The sequence below is a fragment of the Ambystoma mexicanum genome, chromosome 11 (assembly GCF_040938575.1).
Source record: "Ambystoma mexicanum isolate Mex_15411 chromosome 11, UKY_AmexF1_1, whole genome shotgun sequence".
NCBI lineage: Eukaryota > Metazoa > Chordata > Amphibia > Caudata > Ambystomatidae > Ambystoma > Ambystoma mexicanum.
In genome coordinates this window covers 1393866798-1393892577 of record NC_090934.1, presented here as the reverse complement: position 1 = coordinate 1393892577, position 25780 = coordinate 1393866798, and the positions used below count along the sequence as shown (strand labels likewise).

At 46.7% G+C, this 25780-nt stretch overlaps 1 protein-coding gene across 3 annotated transcripts in view; it reads left to right on the top strand.

The window, feature by feature from the left end:
- The window catches only part of ZWILCH (zwilch kinetochore protein), a 613634-nt gene that overhangs the window by 565409 nt on the left and 22445 nt on the right, over window positions 1-25780 (top strand). For all 3 annotated transcript variants that reach the window (XR_011279846.1, XM_069625009.1, XM_069625010.1), the window contains 3 exons: window positions 18814-18909; window positions 19857-19975; window positions 20644-20749. Coding sequence is in view for 2 of the 3 variants with exons in the window: in XM_069625009.1 (XP_069481110.1) it covers window positions 18814-18909; window positions 19857-19975; window positions 20644-20735 (307 nt within the window). In the remaining variant the exon portion in view is untranslated. The remainder of the gene's footprint in view (window positions 1-18813; window positions 18910-19856; window positions 19976-20643; window positions 20750-25780) is intronic.

Genomic DNA, 25780 nt, shown 5'->3' with positions numbered 1-25780 from the left:
GTCCAATTGGTATTGGACTCTACAAGACTTATCCCTTGGTTTTAGGGCCCCAACTTCTATTAGTACTTGGCGAGGGACAATCCGATTGTAACATGCAATCTGATTGGCCCTCGCCGGGGCATTACCCTCTCCCGACATTCTTTTCCTTTGTCTGGCAGCCCCTCAGACAATGAGGAGGCTCGGAATGGGGTAATCCCCGCTCTGAGCCACCACACGGATGGAGGCTGCCATCTTACCCCGCTGGGGATTCAGGTAAGTGTTTACCTCCCCCTGCCCCCTCCCCCTCCTAATCCAAACAATCCCCTCCCCGCCCTCCCAACACCACTTACCTTCTTTTTGGTCCATTTCAGGAGCGAACGTGCTGGGAACACTTCTGTGCCCAGCGTATCCACTCCCCAAATGGCTGTCATGGAAAGGAAAAAGGGACTACCTTCTCTTCTTTCCATGGCGCCCATTTTCTTTGTTTACATTTTTCTTATTTTTTTGAATGGCCGACATGGAAAGGGAAAACGGACTCCCCAGCAGCCATTTTTTGTGAAATATTTGTTTTTTCTGTTCCGAAATGCTCTGGCGTTTCGGAACAGAAAAACAATGCTCCTAGTACTCTGGTCTTGCGGGCCGGGGTACTAGTTGCAATAAGACTCTCGCCGCGGGGGCATGCCCTGGGGCCTTCGTTAAGGCCCTTGCTTCGCTCGAGCCTGTAACTATGGGCCCTGAGGCATTACCTGACTCAGTAATGCCCCCGCGACTCGGGGCTTATTGCTTAAATATAGATCTGTACTACCCACGGTTGGTAGCGTGTCGGAGTAGCCAGGCCTATTTTAGGAGGGGGAATGTAAGCTGTAATTCAATACAAAGAAACCAGAATATACATATATACAATATGCAAAGAAACACTTAAACACTTGCAGTTATATCAAAGATAGTTTGTTGTTTTATATACAAACACAAGACAGTTAGAGACTGAGGAATATAGGATCAACTAGCAACATGAAACATGCATTTAGGACGGTAAGGAGGAATTAAGTCGTTGAGTGGGTAAAGTAAGTGAGTGGTTTCTGCAAGTGTGACTGTTCGGCAGGAGCAGACATGCTGCTGGGCTGTGGAAACCTTTACTAAACTTTTTTTTTTTTAAACTTTCTTTATTGGCAGGGGGTAACAGCCAGCACCACATACATTACAGCATAGTTACGCATTTCCTAACAACAGTGAACGTTGAGCCATATATTCTACAGAAGGTGCGGTGGAGACAAACCAGAGATAGGTTACAGTGAAAGCATGCATCATGTAGAGTTATCTGCTCCCGGGGAGGGGGAAGGAGGGGATGATAAGAGCTCTAAGTCCACATTCCTGTTCAGGTAGCTACAGAACTCTGTCCATATATATTTAGGGCGAGCATTGGCGGGGAGCAAGTTAATATAGTCTTCTTCGCAGGATTGCGTCCAGGTGAGGGCCTTCAGCCACATTTCCAGGGAAGGGGGGGATCTGCGCTTCCAGCAGTGTAGAATGCATTTCTTGGCCATGCTCGCCGCCACATTCAAAAATTTAGACACCCGTTTCGTCTCATCCCCCTCCCAGAGCCCAAACAAGAGAGACAGGGGTTCAGGGTCTACGCGGAACCCTACGATTTCAGAGAGGGTCTCAAGCACCGCTTCCCAGAACGGGGCCAATGCTGCACAGGACCAGAACATGTGTGTGTGGTCCGCTTCTTCAGATCTGCATCTCTGGCAGGGGTGGGGGAGATCCCGGGCAAATTTCCCAATCCTATAAGGGGTGTAGTACAGTCGATTAAGCAGCTTGTATTGGATACATCTAATCCTAGAATTAGTAGAGACTTTGCGAGTGTGCGTACACATAGTGGACCAGATGTCATCTATGATGTCTACTCCCAACTCCCGGCTCCAGGCATCACGAGCAGTGCGGGGGGGTTCAGCGGCCCGGTCCATCAGCATTTTGTACAAGGAGGATACAATGCCCCTACCTCCAGCGGAGTTGGATATATATCGGACCTCAGGGGACTCGGGGGGTTCGTCAGGGTACACAGGCCACATGTCTTGGATTGCTGCCCTTATGCGGAAATATTGCAGCATCTCAAGGGGGGACCCGGAGTGCCCTGGCTTCCACGTATCTGGGGTAATGAATTTCCCGTCAGGGAAGAGGTCTGAGAATGAATGGTATCCCAAGTCCGACCAGTGGCGTATGAGCAGCTGATCCTGAGTGGGGGTGAGACCAGGGAAAGACCAGAGGGGAAGCCACTTGTAGTATGGGAGGGGGTGGGAACCAGGCGCCAGTATCAGCCGCCATGCTCTAATGGTGGAGGCCACTGGATCAGCAGGGGCCTGCGAGCGGTATGTGTGAAACAGGATTAGGGACATGACATTCACCCCCTGAGTCGCAAGGATTTCAAGTTTGACATGTGGGGGGGGTTCTTGGTGATGGTACCAGTATGTGGCATGTTGGGCCTGGGCGGCTATCCAATACTGAGCAATGTCAGGTGCATTGAAGCCACCCCTCTCGTAAGGAAGGGTCATATGTTGCCACTTTCTGCGCACTGCACCAGAATGCCAAAGAAAGCGAGCGCACTCAGCGTGCAGATCAGCAAAGTATTGTTTCCCGGGCCAGAGTGGGACATTAGCAAACACGTACAGTAGTTTAGGGATGATAATCATTTTAATCAGCGACATCCTCCCAGAGAGCGAGAGGGGAAGATTACGCCATTTTTCAAACCTGGCATGAACGTATTTTGCGGCGGCCCCATAGTTATCAGTCAATAGGGAGGATTTTGAGGGGGACACCTGGACCCCTAAGTATTTGATGCCCTCGGGAGCCCACCTGAGAGGGAACTCGCACGCCGGTTTGGAGGTATCTGGAGTAAGGGGAAAGATTTCCGATTTAGAGTAATTTATAGTGAAGCCCGAGAATGTGCCAATTTTAATTATCTCGCGCATGATTGGGTTGAGATGGACAGAGGGGTCCCTGATATATAAAAGCACATCGTCAGCATAAAGGGAGATAATTTCGGGAGAATCCCGCAAGCGAATCCCTTTGCGCGCGTGGTTGTGCCGTACGCTATCAGCCATAGGCTCGATGGCCATCGCGAATAGAAGGGGAGAGAAAGGGCACCCCTGTCGTGTCCCTCTGTAGAGGGAGAAAGGAGCGGAGAGGTGAGAGTTAACCAGGACTCTGGCCACCGGGTCAGTATATAGTAATTTGATACAGGAGATCATGTAAGGGCCAATCCCCATCTTCTCCAGAACCGCCCACAGGTATTGCCAGGATACCATGTCGAACGCTTTTTGGGCGTCTAATGCCACAGCCACTGCATTGGCCTGAGGGTCAATTCTAGACATGACATTAAATAGCCGCCGAATATTTAAGGCGGTGGATCGAGCCGGGACAAATCCACTCTGGTCCGGGTGGATCAGGAATTTCATGATGGGGAGGAATCTATTTGCGTATATTTTAGTGTCGGTATTGATAAGGGACAGAGGTCTATATGAACCGCATTGATCTGGAGGCTTACCCGGTTTAGGAAGCACGGTGATGACAGCCTCACGCAGGGATCGAGGAAGGGTGGTAAGGCGCATTGACTCCTCCCAAACCTCCTGGAGGCGCGGAGCCAGTAGAGCAATGTGTTCCTGATAAAACTCGGCAGTGAGGCCGTCCGGACCAGGGGCCTTCCCTTTAGGGAGGGCCGAAATAACAGTGGTGATCTCATGAAGGGTAAAGGGAGCGTCTAGTTGCTCTTTGGTGGCCGGGGACACAAGGGACATTGGAATGCGGTCAAGGAGGTCATTCAATTCCTGCGGGCTGTGCTCCGGTTTCTGGGCATAAAGGGTTGCGTAGAAATCCGCGAAGGTCTCCAGGATGGGCCGGTCAGCCCAATGTCGCACTCCGTCAATGCCAACAATACTGTCAATTCGGGCTCTACCTCCCTCAGTCCGAACAAGTCGGGCGAGGGTGCGTCCTGGTCTTTCCCCCTCACCATACTTACGGGCAGCAATCGGGCGAGCGAGGTATCTTATCTCGCTTTGGGCAAGGGACTCGAAGTTGTCTAATTCAGCCCTAATCTGCGCTAGTGTGGGTGGGGAGGGGGCGGACGCATACCCGCGCTCCAACTCCCCCAATCTGGACTCCGAACGGCGCAGAGAGTTTCTGATATCTTTCAGGACCCCGGCCTCCCTGGAGATACACATGCCTCTAATGAATACCTTAAAGGCCTCCCATCTCACCCCGTCAGTTGTATCATGGCGTTTGTTGCGTTCAAAAAACAAGGTGATATCTGCAAGGATGTCAGCCTTAAAAACTATATCATGTAGTGCGTCAGCCTTAAACCTCCAGTTAGAGTGCTGAGGGAGGGCTGGGTGCAAGTCGATGTCTAGGGTGATCGGGGAATGATCAGAGAACGTGCGAGGGAGGATCTGAGTGGAGAGGGTTTTGCCCATGAGCCCGGCAGAGAGAAGGAAGAGATCGATCCTGGAGTGACTATCGTGGACAGAGGAGTAGAACGTGAACTCCTTAGACGTTGGATGAAGTGCCCTCCAGGCATCCACGAGAGCAGTAGAGAGCATGTGTGCATGGAGGCATCGAGCAGCCCTGGACAATGTTCTGGGCGCCACACCTGACCTGTCAAGAGCGGTATCAAGGATGAGATTCATGTCCCCACCCCAGATGATGGGCACCCCAACATAGGCGAGGAGAATGTCGAGGATGTGATCGAAGAAATCGGGTGTATCGACGCATGGGGCGTATGTATTGACCAGAAGGCACTCCACACTGGCGAGGAAACAGTGTAGGATCACATATCTACCCTGGGTATCTATGTGGCTTGTGCGGAGGGAGAACTCCAAGGACTTGTGAATCAAGGTGAGGACACCTCTGGATTGTGAGGAGAACGATGTGTAAAATCTGTTAGGGCCCCATGACGGGGCGAGAGAGGACGATAGTGGAGCAAGGGCGTGGGTTTCTTGTAGTAAAAGTATTTTGACCCCATGCCTCTGGACATAAGCCATGACCTTACGTGCCTTCGTGTAGTTGCTGAGCCCTCTGACGTTCCAGGACATTAGTCTAATAGCCATTCACTAATCGTTTAGGGGGGATCCGAGTAATGCGTGTCATACCTTGTCCAGTAAGCGTAGGTCACTTGTACAGCAACCAAATGTGTGGTGCTAAAGGCTGCCGCCAGCCCGCCATTTTTGTTTTTGCAACATCCCACAACAACACCTCCCCCCTCCCTCACTGCCAACCCCAACAAGGCAGTGCCTAAGGACCCACCCTGAATCACATGGCATTTGCGCCCAACCCAACGGGGCTGGACCAGTCCCCAAACCAAACAGGGGAACAGCCACTCAACTAAAGAAGCCAAACAAGGCATTGCAACTGCAGCGGGGGTAGCTGCTGCCGTGAGCCCGGCTAAGACAATTGAACGGTGGAGTGCACCAAGCAGCGTGCAGCGGTGCCTAAATTGAGTTCTAGGAGGAGACTACACAGTAGATTACAGTGAGCAGAGGGTGCGGGGCAATGATCTAATTACAGGTAACATGTTCAATAAACCATACAGCGGTGCCCCCAGAAGCATTTCAAGAAGTTACACCAAGAGTTACGACTGTAGGAGAGTATACAGTAAAAGGCTAGATGAGAGTACAAGGAAATTGCAATACCAGGTGCGGTATTAGTGCCGCAGTGCCACATATGACAGGTGCATGACCAATGTATTCAGCCCTCGTCAACCGGCTCCCCCACCGGGCCCGGAACAGGAATATGTGCCTCAATAAATTTCACCGCCTCTTCAGGGACAGTGAAAAAGTACAGTTTGTTACGGTGGGTGAGCTTCAGCCTAGCAGGAAACAACATGGCATATTCCACCCCCCTCTCCCTTAGCATCTTTTTCACACCATTGAATTGCCTGCGCTCCAATTGAACATTAACAGAGAAGTCAGGGAAAATGCGGATAACCTGGGACTCAAGTCTCAGTTCTCCCTTTTCACGGGCCAGTCGTAGGATGTGGTCTCGATCCCTGAAGCTGAGAACCTTGGCTATTATCGGTCTAGGGAAGTCGCCCGGCCTGGGGCGAGGGGCCAATGAACGATGGGCGCGCTCGATGGTAAAGAACTGGGAGAGTTGTGGATCCCCCAGAAGGTCTCTCAAAAGGGTCTCGACTGCAGACTCCATCCTGCCCTTAAGGGCAGTCTCGGGAACCCCCACGATGCGAATGTTATTCCTGCGGGATCTGGATTCCAGATCATCGCACTTCGCCTTGACCTGCTTCATGTCTCGCACCAAGTCAGAGACCGTTTCCTGGAGCACATGCACCTCATCCTCGGCGGCGCCAATCCTGGTCTCGGCCTCAACCAGCCTAGTGCCATGCTGGTCTAGTTTGGTGCGCAGGGATGCTACATTGGCATTTATATCATCTAATTTTTCGTGGAATGACGCAAAGTTCTTGGCCATAGACTCCATGATTGATGTAAGGTCGGGCTGAGGGGGAGATGCGGATGCCTCCAATTCGTCTTGCATAGGGGCGGCCCCGGGCTGGTCCTGCTTGGCCAGGGCCTTGGCAAACTTGTCCATTGCTCCCGCCTTGTTTGCCCCTCGTGCTTTGCCGGACATCTTAGAGGGCGCCCTGGTATGAACAGCGTGCGCTTCGTTGAAAGGCGGCGATGGGGGGCAGGGGTTCTAGAAAGGATCAGGGCCCGTGGTCAGAGCCGGGTCGGTATCCGCCTGGGAGGAAGAGGCAACGGCCCACTCCAGAGCGATGTGCTGAGGGGGTATGAGCCCCTTTCCAATAGTTGAGCCAGGAGTCAGGGTGGGAGTATGGTCCGAGGGGGATAGCACTCAGTGGCTCCCGACCTCGAGCAGGGGGGTCAGGCAGAGGGGGGGCGAGTATTGAGGAACAGCTTGGGGTGTGCGTAATGAGGATGTGAGTAGAGGAGATGAAAGTAGTGCAGGGCAGCCCCGCAAAGGAGCGCAGTCGCCAGCCTGGGGGGCGATTACAATTAACGAGGCAGCAGGGACAAGGCAGAGCAAATGGGCACAGCGGCCTGTATCCAGTTAATACCCCCCTCTCACCTCGGGGCCCAGCAGACCTGATTGGGGGCTGTCGATCTGCAGGAGTGGTATCCGGGGCCGCCGCCGGGGGTCGGCCGGGGCCAGCAGGCACAGCCACCTCCCCAAGCCGGAGATCCAGGCCCCCGCAGTGTCACGTCGTCCACTGTGCGTTGCAGCCACGATAGGCCGGGGAGGCGGCGGGCCGAGGCCCCGCGGAGGAGAAGGAGGGCGATGCCAAAGCCCAATGGCGGTGCGTCCAGGCCCGTGGCGGGCAGTCCCCGCGGGCGATGGGGGGGATGGGCCCCAAAGAGATAACGCGGCCCACGGTTCTCCAGTGGGAACAGGGTGGTGGGCAGCCTGTGGTCACATATATGCTGCCGACTCGGGAGGGGGTCCAGTGCAGCCGCGCAGGAGGACCAGGAGAAGCGGCAGAGGAGGCAGCAGGAAGGAGTCCACAGGGGGGAGAACCAGCGTGTCCCTCCCAGGCAGGAGCAGCCGGCAAGAGGAGGAGACGCTCCGGCGGCCCCGCGGGTCCACGATCCGACGCCCCTCGAGGGGGAGGGCGAGCCGCGGCTGGGATCCGGGAGCGCCGCACAGGCGTCGTCGGTAGTGTGGTCCGGGGAGGGAGGGGGGGGGCGATGGTGAAGCCCCAGGCCGAGGCGCCCAAGCCGCGGGCGAGCCGCTCCCGCGGCGGATAAGGGGGATGGGCTTCAAGCGTAGCAGAACGCCCCGCAGGCCTCCAACGGCGCCGGGCGGCCCCCGAGGTCCGAATTCGCCTGAAAACCGGGCAGAGTGCAGCCAAGGCGGTGGGCAGCAGGATACCAGTTGTCTCGTCTCCCGCAGATGCGAGGCACCGCTGATCAAAGCGGATATGTTGCAGCCGGGTACGGAGCTCTTAAACTAAGCGGCCATCTTGATGGCTGCTCAACAGCGCCCCCCTACCTTTACTAAACTTTAATTGGAAGAACTTGCAGCAAGACTCCACCCCTTTACCCAGGAATCATTTATACAGAGGCCACGCGCTTCCTGCACGCACGCGTGCGCTTCCAAGTGAGTGGTTCCTGCGAGTGGTGACTGTTTGGCAGGAGGAGACACGCTGCTGCGCTGTGGAAACCTTTACTAAAATTTAATTGGAAGAACTTGGGTATGCTGCTGACAAGAACTTGAGCAATTATAAAGGTTACTGTGATAATTTAGCTAAAACAGACCTTTAAGATATCACTTTTATACCTACAGAGCAAGACTCCGCCCCTTTACCCAGAAATCCTTTTATACAGAGGTCACGCGCTTCCAATGAGTGTTTCCTGCGAGTGGTGACTGTCCGGCGGTTCAGCGCAGCAGCCGAGCAGCCCCTCGCTACCACGCCTTGCTTGGGAAACTGTATTTGGCTTCCTCCCGTTCAAAGTGCCTAGACTAGTTGGTGCTTGTAATTTGAGAGGTAAGGGGCGTGCGCAGGTTGCCCCACTGGGCCATGTATACATTAAGATCAAATATGCCTGTGTTAGATAAAGACGCAAAACAACTCGCGCACAGAAATGTCCTTGCTACCTTCCTCCCCAAAGTCTATATGGGCATCCTCTCGTTTACCAAAATCCAGGCAAACGATGGGTCCAGTATGATCCAAGTTGGTTGGTGCAGACTTGAGACAACTGTGGACTCAGATTGAAGATGCTGCGGAATTGCACCATTACAGCTTTAATGGATGCACTATAGATGGGAACGTGAGACTTCTAAAACTGCATTCGCATGTGACAGACGAAGAAATCCTGGCTTTTAATGCACAAATATGCCAGATGGTCGAAAGCACAAAAAAAAACCTGCATTTGAACATCTGGCAACTTCTCATAGGATGAATGTGCCGTCAGGGCACCTCTTAATTACACAACCTGATTTGCATGCAAATGAAAGCCTGGATGTTCCTAGACTTTATTTACAGGCAGTTTCTGGTGTTCGTTCCACTGCTTGCTCAATGTCTCACACACCCGAGAAAGTACGTATCTCGCCCTGGGCGAATATTGATTCAAATGTTGATGTAAATGACACACCTGTTGTGGGGAACACTCCAGATTGTGATCAGAATGTGGGAACTGCATCAGTTCAAAACAAATCGACATCCTTATCAGACGTGCCAATTTTGGCCAAGGCTGCACTGATGTCCATATTGAAAGTGATGTTAGAGATTTGTTTGAGACCCATGCTGGAGACTTGCTCGCAAACGGTGCGTCCCCGTCAATTGGGGCTGTATCGCTCTGTGGGGGGGGCCTTCTCCATGCTCATAGTAGACGATGAAGTAAAAGTAAGCGATGTACTCGTACCAGAAACTCAAATGAATAATGAGAATACAAATGCTGTTGTAGCCCCAATGGTTAATCATACAAATTTGTCGGTTTCACCTATATTCACCCCAAGACCAGCTGCACAAGTCATGAATTCAACTGTTTCCTCGGACAAATCGTATGTCAGGCCCACGCCCAGATCCTCTTTTGGGTTTAAAAATGGTAATGTTCCTGCGTACGAGATAACTCTTGCAGCAAAGAATACAGGTATATTTAGTCTAAAACAAAGAGGTGATGGCTGGAAGGTTTAGAATGAATCTTAACCACTGGCATTGCTCTGGGCAACCCTGCAGACCCTCTGTGTCCAAACAGTCTAATTTAACTGCTGGGAAACAAAAATTCATAAAAGCTTAAACTACACCTCAAAAGGATAAGAGATCTAAAGAACAAAGTGATAACCAACCGAAGAGGCAAGAACCTCTAGTCTCGGTAGAAGATAATGAGTATGAGAGAGCACAACATTTGGACAGGCCTTTGGAGACATAATCGGGTGCTAATATGAGTGTATTGCTAAATTTAACAACACACTCAGTAACTACTGAAAGTCAAGATGTAGAATATATTCACTCTGAACTAACTCCTCATCAGAGCATTGAAATGGTTAACCCAAATTCTGAGTCCGGGGAGGCCCAGTTCTACACTCTGGCCCAGAAAGGTAACTTTGAAAATATTGATGGGGAGAGAGTCTCTAATAGAGAAAGATATGGCAAAGCTGTTAAGAAAGAGGGGTTTATTATTGAGAATTGTGAGAAGCACACAAACAATGAAGTCGAAGGATATGGTGTCAGTTACATTCAAAGTAGTGAAAGATTGATAATAAAAATGATAGATAGAAGCCACAGAGATCCTTTTCCTAATAGAGCATTTTTGTTAGATGTCTTTCATACTTTTAAACCTCTGTGTGATAAGATCACACAATATAGAGTTGGTTACCTTACATAGACACATACGATTAGACACAGCCACTATACATGTACCATCCTTGTTGGTCAGACAGCTCATATGGGCTGAAAAAGACAACATAATTAAAAAAGGTTTTGAGATCCAAATTAAAAAACAAACTGAAGAAAATCAGACACACTTCAACTAGATATATGGGAACTGACGAACAGGATTCTACCCCATCTTGTGAAGATAAAACAGAAGCACTGTTGATAACATGCCAAGAAGATAGAGGTAGATTACAAAGAGAGGTTTATTATAAAGAAGATATTACCCTTTTGGTAGCTGAGCAACCACCTAGGTGGGCATGGTTGTCCAAATGCAGAGCCGAAACCAAAAATAAACAGCAGCATTAGCACGCAGAAAATAGACCAACTTCAGGATTTAAGATTGCTATATGGAATACCAGGGGTCACTCCCATTTAATGCAACCTGATAATTTAAATGTATTGAGTACCTACAACCTAATATTGCTCCAGGAGACATGAATCACTAAAGAACCAGTGTGGCCTAACCGACAAATCTGTTGGGTTCTGGCTATCAAACTACCTAACTGTAGACCTATGATGGGGCTCTTAGGAGGATTAAAAATTAAATTGACAGGTACCATATCGCAAAGGAAAACCTCTTATCCTGGCCTACAATTTCTTAGACTTGATACTAAGAACCAGACGTTCTCAATTGCTATTATAAATGCATACTGTAACCCGGTAAAGATCACAGACGATACATTTATGAAATTAGTTAGTAGTTTGCTGGATGACATTGATACAGATCGATCATTAATATGACAATTATAGCAGGGGACCTGAATACACATTGCACAAATAATGGAAAACGACTGTTGACAAAACCAGCAGAAAATGGCTAGTATTCATGGAAGAGCACAACATGGTAATGCTAAATGGTTGTATCCAAGGTGATGTTCCACCTCAACCCACATGGAAAAGAAACAACTCGAGGGCTGTCATTGAATATGCTTTTGTCTCCAGACATGCTCTGGAAACAGTATTGGAATTTACTATCGTTCCCACAGAGCTGAGCTATCATAACATAATAGTTATGGCATATAATTTGCCAAAAACAATGTCGCAGAACTACTATAAACTTGAAATAAATGTAAATCAGGGTCTCAACCATATAATGTACAGAAGACAAATTGGATTTATTGTTAAATAATTTGGAACATCACCCCCATCGGCATAGGCAATATGTAAATGTATTGCATCAGTTTAGGAATGCAATCACTAGGCATTCTCGTCCTAAAGACCAGCCAATAAAACCATATGACCCAGTGATAAAGGGGAAAAAAAGAGAAAAAAGGAAAGCCATAAGGAAAATTAAAGCTAAGCATTCCTATGACTATCATAAACAAGTTACCACAATTAATACAAATTACAGGAACTTTATTAGACAACATCAGAGTAGGAAAATCCAACTTGAGAGCGAATGCATGCTGCATTCCCTTGCAAACAAATCAAGTGCTCAGATTTGGACATTACTAAAAGACGAAGCCAAGACTGACACCACATAACCCGTCATAAATGCCATTGGCGATAATAGATGGGTTCAACATTTCACCAAACTGTTTGATGTAAAATCCATTATAGAAGAACATCCAGTTGAATATAAACTAGAAGAACATCCATGAACTGTCGGGATACAAGATATAGCAGAGACCATAAAAAAGGAGTCATTCCAAGGCACCGGGGCCTGATGGCATTTCAAATGTCGCTCTCAAGACACACCCAGAAAAACTAGCAGTTATACTTCACAAGATCTATCAAGACATATGTCACCCAGGTATAATACCCGATTCTTGGCGACAATCCATCATCTTCCCAGTATTTAAAAAGGGGGATTGCAAGAACCCTGAAAACGATAGACCACTAGCACTGATGGATTCAGCCGACAAAGTTTATGCCAAGTTTATATTAAAGGAACTCAACCTATGGCTGAAAGAAAACAATGTGCTAGATCCTTAACAAGCCGGCTTTCTTTCAGGTGTGGGAACTGCTCCTAATATACATATTGTGCAAGCATTGAAACGCCAAGCTGTAGAGAATAAAACAAACCTGTATATGGTGTTTGTCGTCTATAAACAAGCATTCGATACAGTTTCTAGACCAAAACTGTGGCCGAAACTCGCACTTGCAGGGTGTCCAACTTATCTTCTCAGTGCTATACAACAATTATGTAGGGAACATCTATTAAAGTAAGATTAAACCGAGAAGGATTGTTGACAGAAGCAATTAATACCGATGTTGGTTTGAAGTAGGGATGCCTATTAGCATCCACTGTCTAACTTTTATATTCAGGATATACACGAATATTTCAATAAAGTTAGATCTTTTCCCCCGAAACTTAATAAGCATGTGGTGAACTATTTGCTATATACAGATCTACTAATTTTGATCAAACTCCAATCGGGATAACTAGAATGCTACAGGCCTTGGAAAAACATGCAATAGCTAATAATCTCTCCATTAACTCCAATAAAACATACTCCTAATTGGGAATAAACGAGTAAACAAAAACCAAAAGGGCATGCATTGGTACATCACAGGTGAACCAATTAAAATTGTCACACAGTGCAAATATTTGGGAGTAAAGTTTAATGATAACACTTGACTGAAATACTGTATAAAGAAGAACTCAAGTCTAAAATAATTATGCACTGATCACAAACTAAACTACTCCAGCAAAATTATGGAACGTTTTCGAGTAAGGCAATAATTATTTATTATAAGCAAAAAATAATTCCAACTATAACATACAGAGCTTGCAGTAAGATGACCCCCGATCAAGCAAACTGGTTATATTTGGAAGGTCTATAGTGGAAAGAAATCTTAAATATCCCAAAATGCTTCCCAATGACAATAATACGTCACGAATTGGGGATCACTTATTTGGCGGCGTTTGCAGAGTGGAGTTCTCTACTATTATATGAGAAATGTTGTAGGGAAGATCGATATAAAAACTCGGTAATTGGGGTATGCACTTCAAGGTGGTCAAGGTGCCCCAGGTATTGGGATTCTGCAGCCCACGTAGGTCGCAGGATGTCAGAGGACAGCTCAAATTGAAGATTGTCTTGAGGCTGGTAAGGCCCGGAATTATTCTGCAGGGGAAACCCCACACTTTGGTGATATTCCCTCCTACTAAGTGAGGATATGAGATGTATATTTCTACAAAAGGAAGGAACAGTCAACACATTCCCCTCCGATAGCAATTTCAAGACACAGCCCTTAAACAAATATAGGCTGCATTCTGTGTTTCAAATCATCATCAGAAAACATTTTCTTCACAAAATATCATTTTTAATATATTAATCTTTTGTTAAGCACAGGTAATACAAACATTATTAAAACACATATACACAACACATAGTCATATACAAAGTAAAAACACTACCACCTCACAGTATCGCAACTAGTATGCTGAAATATTCAACCAGCATACCACACTATTGGCAACTCAATAAATCTCATTTTCCATTGTGTGACAAAGCCCAACTTATATAAGTTTCAGTCCTCTATGTTCGATGTAACCGGACATTCATCAGGGGCAGAAGTAGTCCTGTGCTTTAGGTAGAATCTTCCTATTCATACACCAATTGCTATCTCTAAGGATGAAAAACAAACAAACATATCACTAATACGGGCATAATAGGTTAAATTTATACACCATAGCCAATCCCTCATCACCACAAGGGTATCAGATATACCGTAAATCATATACCTGAACTAAGGTATCAAGAAATACATGTCTTGTACCTAACAAGTCAGACACATTCTGACTCTTCACTACTAGTATAGGCAGAAAACACTATAGAGTACCGTAATTAATACTGACAGGGCCAATACCCCAATCGTAGGTAATTGCAACATGTCCAATAATGTGGGAGTCATATTAGAATTAAAGATTTTATAGCAAAATTACTCGGCAGTGTGTTTATGCAGCCCAATGGGTCTGCCTAATCCTGGAAATTCTCACCTCCCTCGGGCTATTCCAAGAGTCCTCCCATCCGCAGTCAAAGTAGCGTCCTGAAGAAACTGGCCTCTTTCCTCTATCTGGCAGGGATCCCACTGGTTCTAAAACAAATGAGACCCAAGTAAGCATCACATAATGGAAACAATGTCAGTGAAGCACTCCCTGACACAATCCTCAATTTCTCAAACCAATATGACGTGGCGCTCAACATATCCAATAACGTGGGAGTCATATTAGAATTAAAGATTTTATAACTAAATTACTCGGCAGTGTATTTATGCAGCCCAATGGGTCTGCCTAATACTGGAAGTTCTCACCTCCCTTGGGCTAATCCAAGAGTCCTCCAAACTGCAAGTCAATGTAGCGTCCCGAAGAAACTGGCCTCTTTCCTCTATCTGACAGGGATTCCTCTAGTTCTAAAACAAATGAGACCCGAGTAAGCACCTCATAATGGAAACAATGTCAGTGAGGCACTACCTGACACAATCCTCAATTTTTTTCCACAATCCACAAGGCCCACCAGCCCAGAGGAGGAAATCGTCCTTGGCAGAGCTTCCCTGTTTGTTTGTAAAAAGGGTCAGGAGAGCAGCGATGCTTCAGCTGTGCTGCAGTCGTCTCTGGTCGTCTTCTTCGGCGCTTCAGTTCCTGTGGCCGACTCTGCCTTCTGTCCCAAAAGCCTGACCTTTTATGCAGTAACCCATTCGTTCAGTCCTATGGACCTGTCAATCACCTGGGGGAGGCTGTCCTTGCAGGACAGCCAGTCACTCAGTTCAAACTTGTTCCAACCAGGCATACCGTAAAGCAAAGGCCAGAAGAGGTTTGTGCTCCTCCCTCACATCCTGCCTCAGTAGACACTGGAGCCTTGGCAGGCTTCACAAAGGGTTCCCGCCAAAGGCGTAACTCAGAAGACCCACCCCTCACCTTCAATGGTAGAAGGGCCAAGAAGGAACACACAAATGAAAAATGGCAATAAAAGAAAACGGTGGCCATTTTGAGAAAATGGTCACCCATGGGTGCTGTACTGTTAAAAAGTATCCTCTGCCACCAGCCTGTCTGGGAGGGCCCAATGCCCTCCCTACAGCCTTGACATCTCTGAATCGGGGAAGGCATGCTGAAGGCCAAACAGGGAGGCAGAGAAAGACTCAGGCTGAATTTCAAAGACATCTTTATTCTCCCAGGGTACAGCAAGGCAGGATACAGCAGAAAAGTCAACAACTCCCAACTCTCTGACTTCAGTCCCTTATATATTGTCTTAAAAAGTGAGGTAATTTAGTAATTAACATAAAACATCCTGATTGGCCTTGGTACTTGAGGACAACCCCTTCTTCAATCCTGCGTTGGTTGCCTTAACTGCCACTCAGAACAAGTCTAAACAGGTTTCACCTAACTTATTCTAGACCTGTGGACTCTCCATGAACTGCTATGAAAAAATTATTCAGTGAGATCATCATGACTTTGTAAAAATCAACCATTTTGTATGTGGGGCATGTATCTTAGAGGTTGCCTGACTTGTCTTAACCAAAATGACCGACCAAATCATAAGACTGACCTTCTGATTCTATCTATAACTTAGCCCCTGCTCACATTTGAATCTACATTTTAGTAACTGTGACAAATGTATGATGTCCAACATGCCCTTCACTGCATAAGGCATTCTGACCCTAAAAAATGTATTTCGCCTTGTGTGCCTGGTTGGCCTTTTAAGCACTATAATTCCGATTTTTGCAATGCCGGAGTCATTAATCAATCCGACACGCTATCTGCGTTCAGTTTGAGAGGAGTGGAGTCTACCTCCTATACATTCAGGTTGAGGGGGGTGGGATATACCTCCTATACATTCAGGTTGAGGGGGGTGGGGTCTACCCCCTATACAAGCCATTTATGTGTGTCTGTTACTGTAACTATAAAGGTTACAGGAGCAGTGGGGGCGGTGTTTCATTGTAGCCCCTCGGCACTCCACATAAGGTGGTGTTGTGATCTCACAAAAAGAAAGCTAATTAAGTTAAAAGGATCCTACTATCCTTGAACAGTAGTTCTAAGACAAAGTAATAAAGAATAGGAGGTGAAGCTCAAGGGACTCCCCAGCAACACTGCACATAGGGTGCTTGGTGCTACACCAATGTATTCCAGATGCCTGTAGTGAAATACATGGAGGAAAGCATGACTCCATTAAAAGTCAAAAGAATCTAGTAGCAGGAAAAGTAGGGTTCCCATCTCAGAGCAAAAGAATGAGGGAGTGGGGAAAAAGGTCCAGTCAGGAGAGTAAAGCGCACAATCCCAGAAGTCCGGCAAAAGTGTTGGGGTCTGGAGGGAGCTCCTCTCAGTTTGAGGGGAATTGGCACAAGAGCTAAACATTCACCCTAACAGAGGCTAGAGGAGAGAACAGTGATGCAGCTCTTATTTTCCACACACTGGCATGGACAAGAAGCCAACAGTGAAGTCGATGTCATGCATCGCTCCCCCAGCCCAGCTCACCTCTTAAATCCTGTAGGCACCCACTCTGTGAGGTCCTTTCCTTCTCCAACTGCTGAGGTGCTTATTCGTGGGATACCGTGGAAAGCATTGTGTATGGGATGTGAAATCATTGAAAAGGCACACAAAATAACAATGCCGCCTCCAATGCCAGAGCATTACCCTTCACTCCATCTTACTGTATGAAAGTACCAGCCTGGAGCCAAAACTGATCAGCTGATCTGGGCATCCATAGACTGGCTCCCCAATGATCTTGTTAATGCTTCTATTAAAGTGGATGGATGGCTGTAAAGGTAGGCTCTGATTACATCCCACTCGCCCACTAACGGTAAATAATGGTGGAGCCTTGCAATTTGGGACATGTCATCATTTCATAGCCTCTTTCGTCCCCCCCCCCCAACCAGCACCCATTGCCTCAGCAGACCGGTTCTCCATGCAGCACGATCGCTCTTCAAGTTCCCCATAGATCTCGGACTTTAAAATCCTGCTCGGGGGTCCTCAAATAAAGGGGGACTCATCAATGTACGCAGTGCGATGTCAACAGAAATTAGCATATCTAGGTGAAATATGCACATTTCATTCAATTGGCTTTGCATAATCGTACAAAGTGCACAAGACGAATGGGCATTTGACTTTCATAAAATCAAAACACCAAGGGAGTATATTTTCTTATAAAAGTGTTTGAAAATGTAAAAGTTTGCACGTTTTGAACCCCATAAATCAGTGCCAATGTTTTCCCTGGCGAGTGCACTCCCGAAATGTGACATTTGACCTTTAGTCGTCAGTCATTTTTCACCAGCTGTATGGAGCAGTGGTGAAGTGCCCGAGCGCCTATCTTGGCGACCGCTGTTCGAATCCCCAAGTCGCACTTTAAATGTGAAAAAGGCAGTGTACGGTTTTACACACGGCCTCTAAAATACCAGGGACGATGACGTCCGCCCTTTGAAAGCCTCGACTTGAGTCCTGATCCTGCCACGCCTTTATTCCTGCTTTTGCTCCTTCGCCCTACCCCTACCACGGAATGCAACCTGCGCCAACAGTAAACACATCGAGACAGTTCTCAAAAAGTGACTCAAGTTGAAAACATCTCATAGGATGCACGTTTTGTTTTACCCTGTGCGACTTTAGGGAATGCACAGTTAATCTTAATCACAGCACCCATGTATACATTAGTTTGGGGTGGGTGGGGGGGGGGATGCTTAGTTTGGGGTTGGTGGGGGGGGCTTGCTGACATCAATGTATATAACATGCTCCCATCACCCACCATGGTGCTAGGAGCTCATTTCACTTTGACTGACCTTTAAGGTCGTGCCTTTGTGAAATGTACACAAACATGAACATGTATATCCCTTTTGGGGTTGACTAGAAAAACAGGTGGGGCAGCAGTGGTTCCAACCAATGCAAAAGGTCGGAACTGGCCCGCGTGTGTGGCGCCCCGCTCTGTCTGTTGAAGCGGGTGCAGGGGAAATGTTTGCTTTCTTCACATTTTAAAGTGTATCCCTTTTGTGAATTCGGATGCACTTAAAAATGCTCAAAGTGCCCCTCATTTGTGCAGTTGCAACGATGAGCGCAGTGACATGTCCTTTGGGAACGGGTGACAGTGTGCAGATGTTCTAGTGCATCTCGTCACTTGCACCTCATAAATGTTGAGAATAGAGCCCAATATCTACCATGGGAGATTTGCTCTGCCTACTGTTCTTCCGTTCCTTAGAAGTATGTGTCATCCTTTGTCCCCAAAGAATTCTCATTTTTCTGCTTTCTTTTTCACCTTCGTTCTCTTTTCCCTCTTCCTCAAGTGCAAAACTCACCAATCCATTTTTTTAAAGTGCTAGTTCCGACACTGGGGCGGGGGGGGGGAGGGAGGGGGCAGGGAGGTTTGTCGACTAATGCCATATGCGCTCCCATGTGTCTATGTAACATTTGAATAGGTTTTCTTTGAACAGGTTGGGTTCTTTACCTTCCAGAAACTCTTAATGAGCCCTTCATAATAATGTTTGTATTAATGGACACTTTTTGAAATTTCTAGGTCGTGCCTCAAGTACTATAAAGAGAACACTTGGAATGAAAAGCATGTCTTCCAGTTGCCGATTCGTCCAAGTGTCGTCGGCTCATTCTACCAAAAGTGAGGAAGACTTCATTATTAACACTAATCCGGAGTTCCCTTGCCTTTAGTTGGCTTGACTTGCCCCATTTAGCCACTTAGTAATGCCTGGTAGCGCTAGCCATCACTATCCAGGCTGTGCATTTAAAACCTGTTCTGCTCACGTTATTGCTGGATACGCTTCCTTGGCCAGGTCTACCGTCCTCCCCTTTTATGTGATTTTAGAAAGAACCTGCCGGTCCCTTTTGGCATCATTATATAAACCTGGTTCTTGTCGAGCTTTAACCGTTTATTACCAAATGAATACTTTAAAACTATGCGGGGAATCAGTGCTCAGCCTTTTACATTTGAATGCTGGGAAAAGGTTAGTGCAGCTGAAGTGTAAAAGGGCAGAATAGTGGATGCGGCCATGGATTGTGGACAGGATCATACTTTTTTGAGTTTATAAAGAGGATGCTTACTTTACAGCATATTCACTTAGTGGCTAAATAAGCCGTATAGTGGAGGTTAATTACCTTCACTTAGAAATTGATCAATTTCCGGGGTCTTTGGGTGTGATGCTTTGTGCCTCGTCATTCCGCTCTGTTGAGGGAAGGTGAACTCTCGCTCTTGCCAGGTGGTCGTGCGTGTTTATTGATATGCTGAATGCATGTTCGAAGAGGCGGATTTTCACCGGTTTACTCAAATGGCTCTGATATTGGGATGTCTCTTGCTAGGTTAGGGGGACCCTAATGACAAACAACCCAAAGTTCCTGTATTTGTACTTGGCGGTTTGTTTCGATATGGGCTGATATCTCGCTCTTAGCTGGGATTTGGTGAACCTCCCTTGAAGGGAGCCTGGGCTCGTGCCTTGGAAGGCTCTTGTGCATGCGCCGGTGTATTTGATCCTGTGTTGCACTGGGTGCAAGTGAAATTATGCAATTCCGACTGCATCATTAGTTTCACGGTTCTTGTCTGTCCTACCTTAGTGCACATCCAAACACCTGGAGAGTGGAGATAGTCAGCGGACATGGACCAACAGAAGTGAAGACCTTATGGCAGCTAAGTTCCAGGCCCCCTGTGGATCATGTCATTTTTTACATGCCAGGTACTTGTGCCTTTGTCGTATTTTGTAAGTATGTGTGCACATTGTCTAGACAACCCTTTATTTAATTTGCATCGTAGGGACAGCAGCCGGAAGTGAAATGAGGTTTTATGTCTGGCAGATGCCTCCAAAGTTGATGTACCCCATTTGCCTTCCTTTCAACAGCACTGGCTTTCTGGCAGCTCACAATTCCCTATAGCTCAGCCCACTTCCTTCCTATCACTGTTCATTTCACGGAACTGGGCCTGATTTGGCAGGAGATTTTCCTTTGTGCTTTCTGACCCTAGACCGTCCCTCTCACTTGCTCGTTGCAACCGCACACCCTAAGCTACACAACCCTCCAGCGGCTCCCGCATACCTAAAGCACAATGAGGAACTGCTAATGATGTGTTCCCATGTAACTGTGCACCATGAAGAGGGGGCCCTCTCTAGTGCCCGCGAGACCCTCCTATCCCAGGGCTCTGCAGCCTCCGGCTCTCCAGATGTTTTGAAATACAAATCTCACAACGCTTCATGTTCAGAGATTAAAACGAATTAGTTGCTGGTTGGTCTTCTCTGTTGTATAGAATTTGTTTCTAGAATCTATCCAAAAAATGCTTGGCCCTGATTTTTCATTAAGGATAAATACGAGCTTGCATTTTAACACTGCCTTTATCGTTTTCTTCCTGCAGATCTGCTCTTGGAGAGCACAGTTATTGCTGATGGAAGCGACGAAACCTATTTCACAGCTCTGGTTACCTCGAGCCAGGTGCATTTCACTTGAACATGTCGAACTAGGTAAGGCTATTGCTTAGTGGTTTGTTTTCCCTCATATCTACACAAATGAGCCGCTATTGCTTCAACTGATCGATTATTGTTTAGTTGAAAAGTTATCGGATTGAAATTAAAGGGTTCAAAATTAATTTGTTTGAGGATTTCCTCATCAATCTCACAATACATAAAAACAGATGTCAAAAGCAACTAACGATTGTTACATCTTAATGTTTTTGGACGTAAATGAAACCCTCTTTCTGTTAATTGAAGGAAACATTTTCTCAAACAGTTACACATGCCTGTGTTTTACATTCTGGACATTTGAAGGTGTTTTAGTGGCATTGTTGAATGTTGGAGCAGAGTGTGCTTTGAAGGCAGTCCCCAGTGTAGTTATAGGCAGCTTCCCCCCTTATTTTAACTGACAGTGAGTGATAGTGGGGGGATTTGTAGGGGTGTCCTCAATTATTTTCGTTCAGATATGGGAAGATGAATTGGGGGTTATTTGCGAAGTGGTGGTGGTGAATGTAATGGGCATACTAAGTGGAGACAGGTTTTGTCAGATGGATGTTTTGGGCTTTCTTTTGTGTATAAACTAGTGTTTTCTTATGAAAAGTGATGTTTTATTTTGAGGTGCATCGTGTAGACATGAGATTTTTTGGGTGGATGGAAAGATGTTTGTGCTGTTTGAATGGTATACGTTTTTGGTGTTCTAGTGCCCTATGCAATATAGTGTTTTATATTTATTTAAATACATTTCACTATTTGTCAATCGTGTTTTTAGTTTTTTTTTTATCACATATTGAGGCCCTGCAGTGTTGTACGGCAGCCGTCTTTGGACTCTACTTTTAAAGCCTGATTTATGACTCCCTAAATTGTTTTTTCCCCCCGATGGAGCCCAGAAATGTTTTTGTTTTAGTTTCCTTTCTAAGGAACTAATGGCATCTTGCAAAGATGGGTCATTTCTTTTTAAGAGCTTTTAGGTTTTGCACTCCTGCACTAAATGGGAAAATGTTACTTTGCATGCACAAGAGGTTCGGAATGTGGAGTTCAAACAAATTATTCTTTACTCACGTTTTCGAGCAAAAGAGGTTGATCCATCGAACCTAATACAAGTGCCTCACACATTTAAGGACTGGAGTTTACTTTGTGATAGTTCTCTGGAATGAGACTGGACTTCGCAGAGGATGAGATCTAGGCAGGGGTCTAACCAGCAGCATGTTTTGTAACTTTTGCATAATTCAATAGTGCAGCCACATCTAGAGTACTGTTAGTTGGTGGAGGCCACATCAGGAATATGGTCATGTTATCCAGGCTGCAACCAAAATATTATCCAACTCTAGGGGCTACTATCTGGAGTGCTCTGGAATTTTGTTGACGTCTTTTCTTGAGTTCAGCTGAAAATTCTTTCATTGCAAGACAAAGTTCCATCCTACCACTCTGGTGCAGTCCCATTGTATTTTTGACTTTGCCACTCTGGTTTACCTTACCTGACTTTTTCCTGAGAGTTCTTGCCCAGCGTTTTTTAGAAGCTAATTCTAAAAGTTGCAAAAGGACACATGCTTTGGCTATGGGAGCTCTCTTTGATCGCCTGGTCATCTTCTGCCTTCTTATGACATGCAGGCCTTTAGCTCTTTTCTTTCTGCCAACCTGAGACTTTATACAGGGTGGCCTTATTCAAACTAGCCACTCCCTTGTTCCTTAGATCTAAAATGTAATATGTTTGGCTTGGCAACTCGATCTACCCTTTTCATACTTTTCGTACTTATCTCCTGAAATCACACAACTCTCTAAAACACTGTCCTAACTTAAGGTTACGGTCGCCTTTTTATAGTATTGTGCAGGTTTTGTTCTAATGATGGTGCTGATTGGTGGTTCTGTTCCCCATTAGCCCTATGCTTCATGATTATTTTATTTCCAATGCTTTCACCTCCCTCGTAATTTCCTGTCCCTCGTGTTCACTTATTTACAGGTGCTGATTTTATTAATTTAATTTGCCCTTTGCCACAGTCCCCGTGGCCTGAAGTCTCAAAAGACCTGGCTGCCATCTTAGGATCAAGTAAAATTGTCATGGCAGCAAAACGCTCCAGCGATCTTGCTGGAAATGCAGAAGGCAATCACAGTTAGCATACGTGTTCCGTGCATGTACACTGTGTGCTTTTCTCCATTGGTGGGTCATTCACTTTGGGATCTGGTCACAGATAATGCTGGAGCGTGCTTCTCAAACCGTGCTTTTCAAACCATGCTCTGCATGTGGAATGGTTGTGATGCCCAGCGAGCCCCTCGTATTCCCAGAGTCTGGTTTAATAATACCTTTTTTGAAGACACATTTTCCCTTGGTTTCTTTCTCACATAATGTCCATCCCGGGTGTCTTCTTTCGTTCCTCATGAGGGATCTCCATTTGAGGGACACAAAAACGTTCTCCCTACAGGGAGAGTGCAGAACATGTTTGGAGGGCCCAGCGAGGGGTATATGGGGAGCTCTGGGGGCAACACCCTTAGGTTATCACCTCCAGGGATGTACTCAGGCAGATGGTGGTGTCCGTTGCCCCATAGAGAGCCCCAGTCTGCATTTGTGAGCTCTGTTCCCACCTTGTAACATAGGATAAATGGTAAGAACATTCATCTGATTTCTAAAATAGGTAAATAACAACCAGAAAACAAGATAAAATGGGTATAAAATCTGAAAAATCTAGCAGTAAAATCGCAAGAAACCTACTCTCATTTAGGGAACAAAAAAGTGTTACGTTTTTGAAGAAAAAGTAGAAGTGATGGAGCCAAAACCAAGGTTAAAGGTAGTAAGTTACGAACACTTGGAGCTTCTGTGGAAAAGTCTGTTGGGTAAGATTTTCATAGTAATAACTCTTCCTGACCTGTGTCAACCCCAGAACCTTTTGCTTTACTGGTGGATTACTCTTCCTTAAACCTCGTTGAGTGGGAATCTTTTTGAGTCTTTTACTCTTTTTTATGGATGTCATTTTTAAGACTCTCCATAGTGTGTCTTTAGTTTTATCCTCTTCGACAACTTTTAGCACATATTGCCTATTGTTGCTGGGTTGCCCTTGGGGCTCCCCTTTTTTACTTTCTCTGGCTAACCTTGTGACAACTACAGTTCCCAAGGGTAGAAAGGATCTTTGGATCCCTTTTACATTTATTAGGTGAAACCAGCACCTTATGTGGAGTGCTGGGGAGATGCAATGTATCCCCTTTCTCCTTTTACCTGTAACATTTGTGTTACAGGGACACGTTTACCTTTAATGGCTGGTGGCAGAGAACCTTTTAACTAATTTGGTGCACCTTTACCACATGCTCTTTCCACAGCTCCGGTAAAGGTACCCATGGGTGCTCATATTACCAAAATGGCCTTTGTCTTCTTTTTTCCCCATTTCAGTGTTCCTTGTCCGTTCTTGTTCCTTCCCCTGACATCCAGGGTGGTAAAATCCATCGTGTTAACTGTATCTTCAGTGGAATCCTGTGGATTCCCCGCCCAGGCTTCAGAGTGTCTGTGAAGGCAGGAAGCGAGGAAAGAGTCCAAAACTCTGCAGCCCTTCGTCTTCCAGCCTGACTGCGAGAATCCAGTTCAAACTGCGAGGCTGGCTGTCCTGTAAGGACTGCCGACCCCTAAAGTTTGAATGTTGCATGGCTGCTTGATTGGCTGGGTTCCTGCATAAAAGTCTGATCCTGGAAGCTGAAGAAGTAGTCGACCAGTGGAACCGAAAAGAATCATTAAGAAAATGCAGCTGAAGTTACTCACCATAGTGACTAGATAACTCATAGGCCCCTTTCCTCTATACGTCCCACCCACCCACCTTCCCCCGCTAGGGCTAATATGTGTAAGAGTAGCCAGATATCTAAGCATCTGATGTGTTCAAACGGGACTGAGGTGAGGTGCCGGAGGGCCGGGCCTCGATGGGGAGTTCTTAACCCTCGAGGCCATGCCCCTGCGCGCTATACTAAATTTAAAGAGGAAGCTCAGTTTTTCACTACCAATGGATCTGGTACCGTCCCCATGTTGGGGAAAACCCACAAAGATGGAGGAAAGGGAACTTTGGACTATGAGTACTCTAGTCACTACGGTGAGTAACTTTAATGTTTATGGAAAATTGAGCCTGTGCCATACATATGAGGAATTAACTTCCACTAGCTGGTATTTGAGGCTCTGCTTGGCATCAGATGGTAGCACATGCATGTGTGAGTTTCTGCAGTGCCACATACATGCTAACTATCTGAGCTGTCTGGGTAGATGGGCCACCCTGTATTCTTTTGCAAGTTTGAATCCTGTTGCAGCGCAGACTGAGCCTTTCAGCTTTTTGAGGGTGATAGTACCTTAAAATGTTGTGGCAATAACACCTTTTTTACAGCGTTCAGAAGTGGGAGGAATCTGAAACACTACTTGATATGATAGGGCATTTATAACGTGCTTATACACAAGTGTTTCAAGGCGCGACGGGGCAAGGGAGGGGGGACAAAGGGAGGACAGACAGCGATCCTACTGCCAGGTGTCATTCAGATCGCGCAAGTGCATGGGATGGTGGGGGAGGGATAGTGCAGTACATGGGAAAAGATAAATAGCAATAAGTAAGGTAAAGGCCAGCAAGTGGTAAGTGCAAGGGTAAGTGCAGATATCAGGTGTCAAGTGCTGGTAGGGGGACTGCAGGGATACAGAAACAGTCCCCAAGTGCGGGGGTTCCCAGGCGGGCAGTGCAGGAGTGTGAGACTGGCAGGGGAGGACCTGGGCTCGAGATCAGAGGGTGTCAAGCAACCAGTGCAGTTCAGGTTACAGCCAGGAGGTCGGCAGGGGAGAGGAGGAGAGAAAGCAGAAGCAAAGAGAAAGGTTTTGAGGTGCTTCCGGAACCGGAGATGGTTCTCCTCAAGTTTAAGGGAGGCAGGGAGGCTGTTCCAGAGGGACGCCCCAGCTGAAGAAGGGGATCTACCACCAACTCGTTGCTTGGAGAAGCGCCTGACCCTGAGGCAGTTGGAGGCGAATGAGGGAAGAGCTCGAGAAGGAAGATATTTAGGAAGAGAGAGTTGAAGGTATTGAGTCCCTGTGCCCCAGAA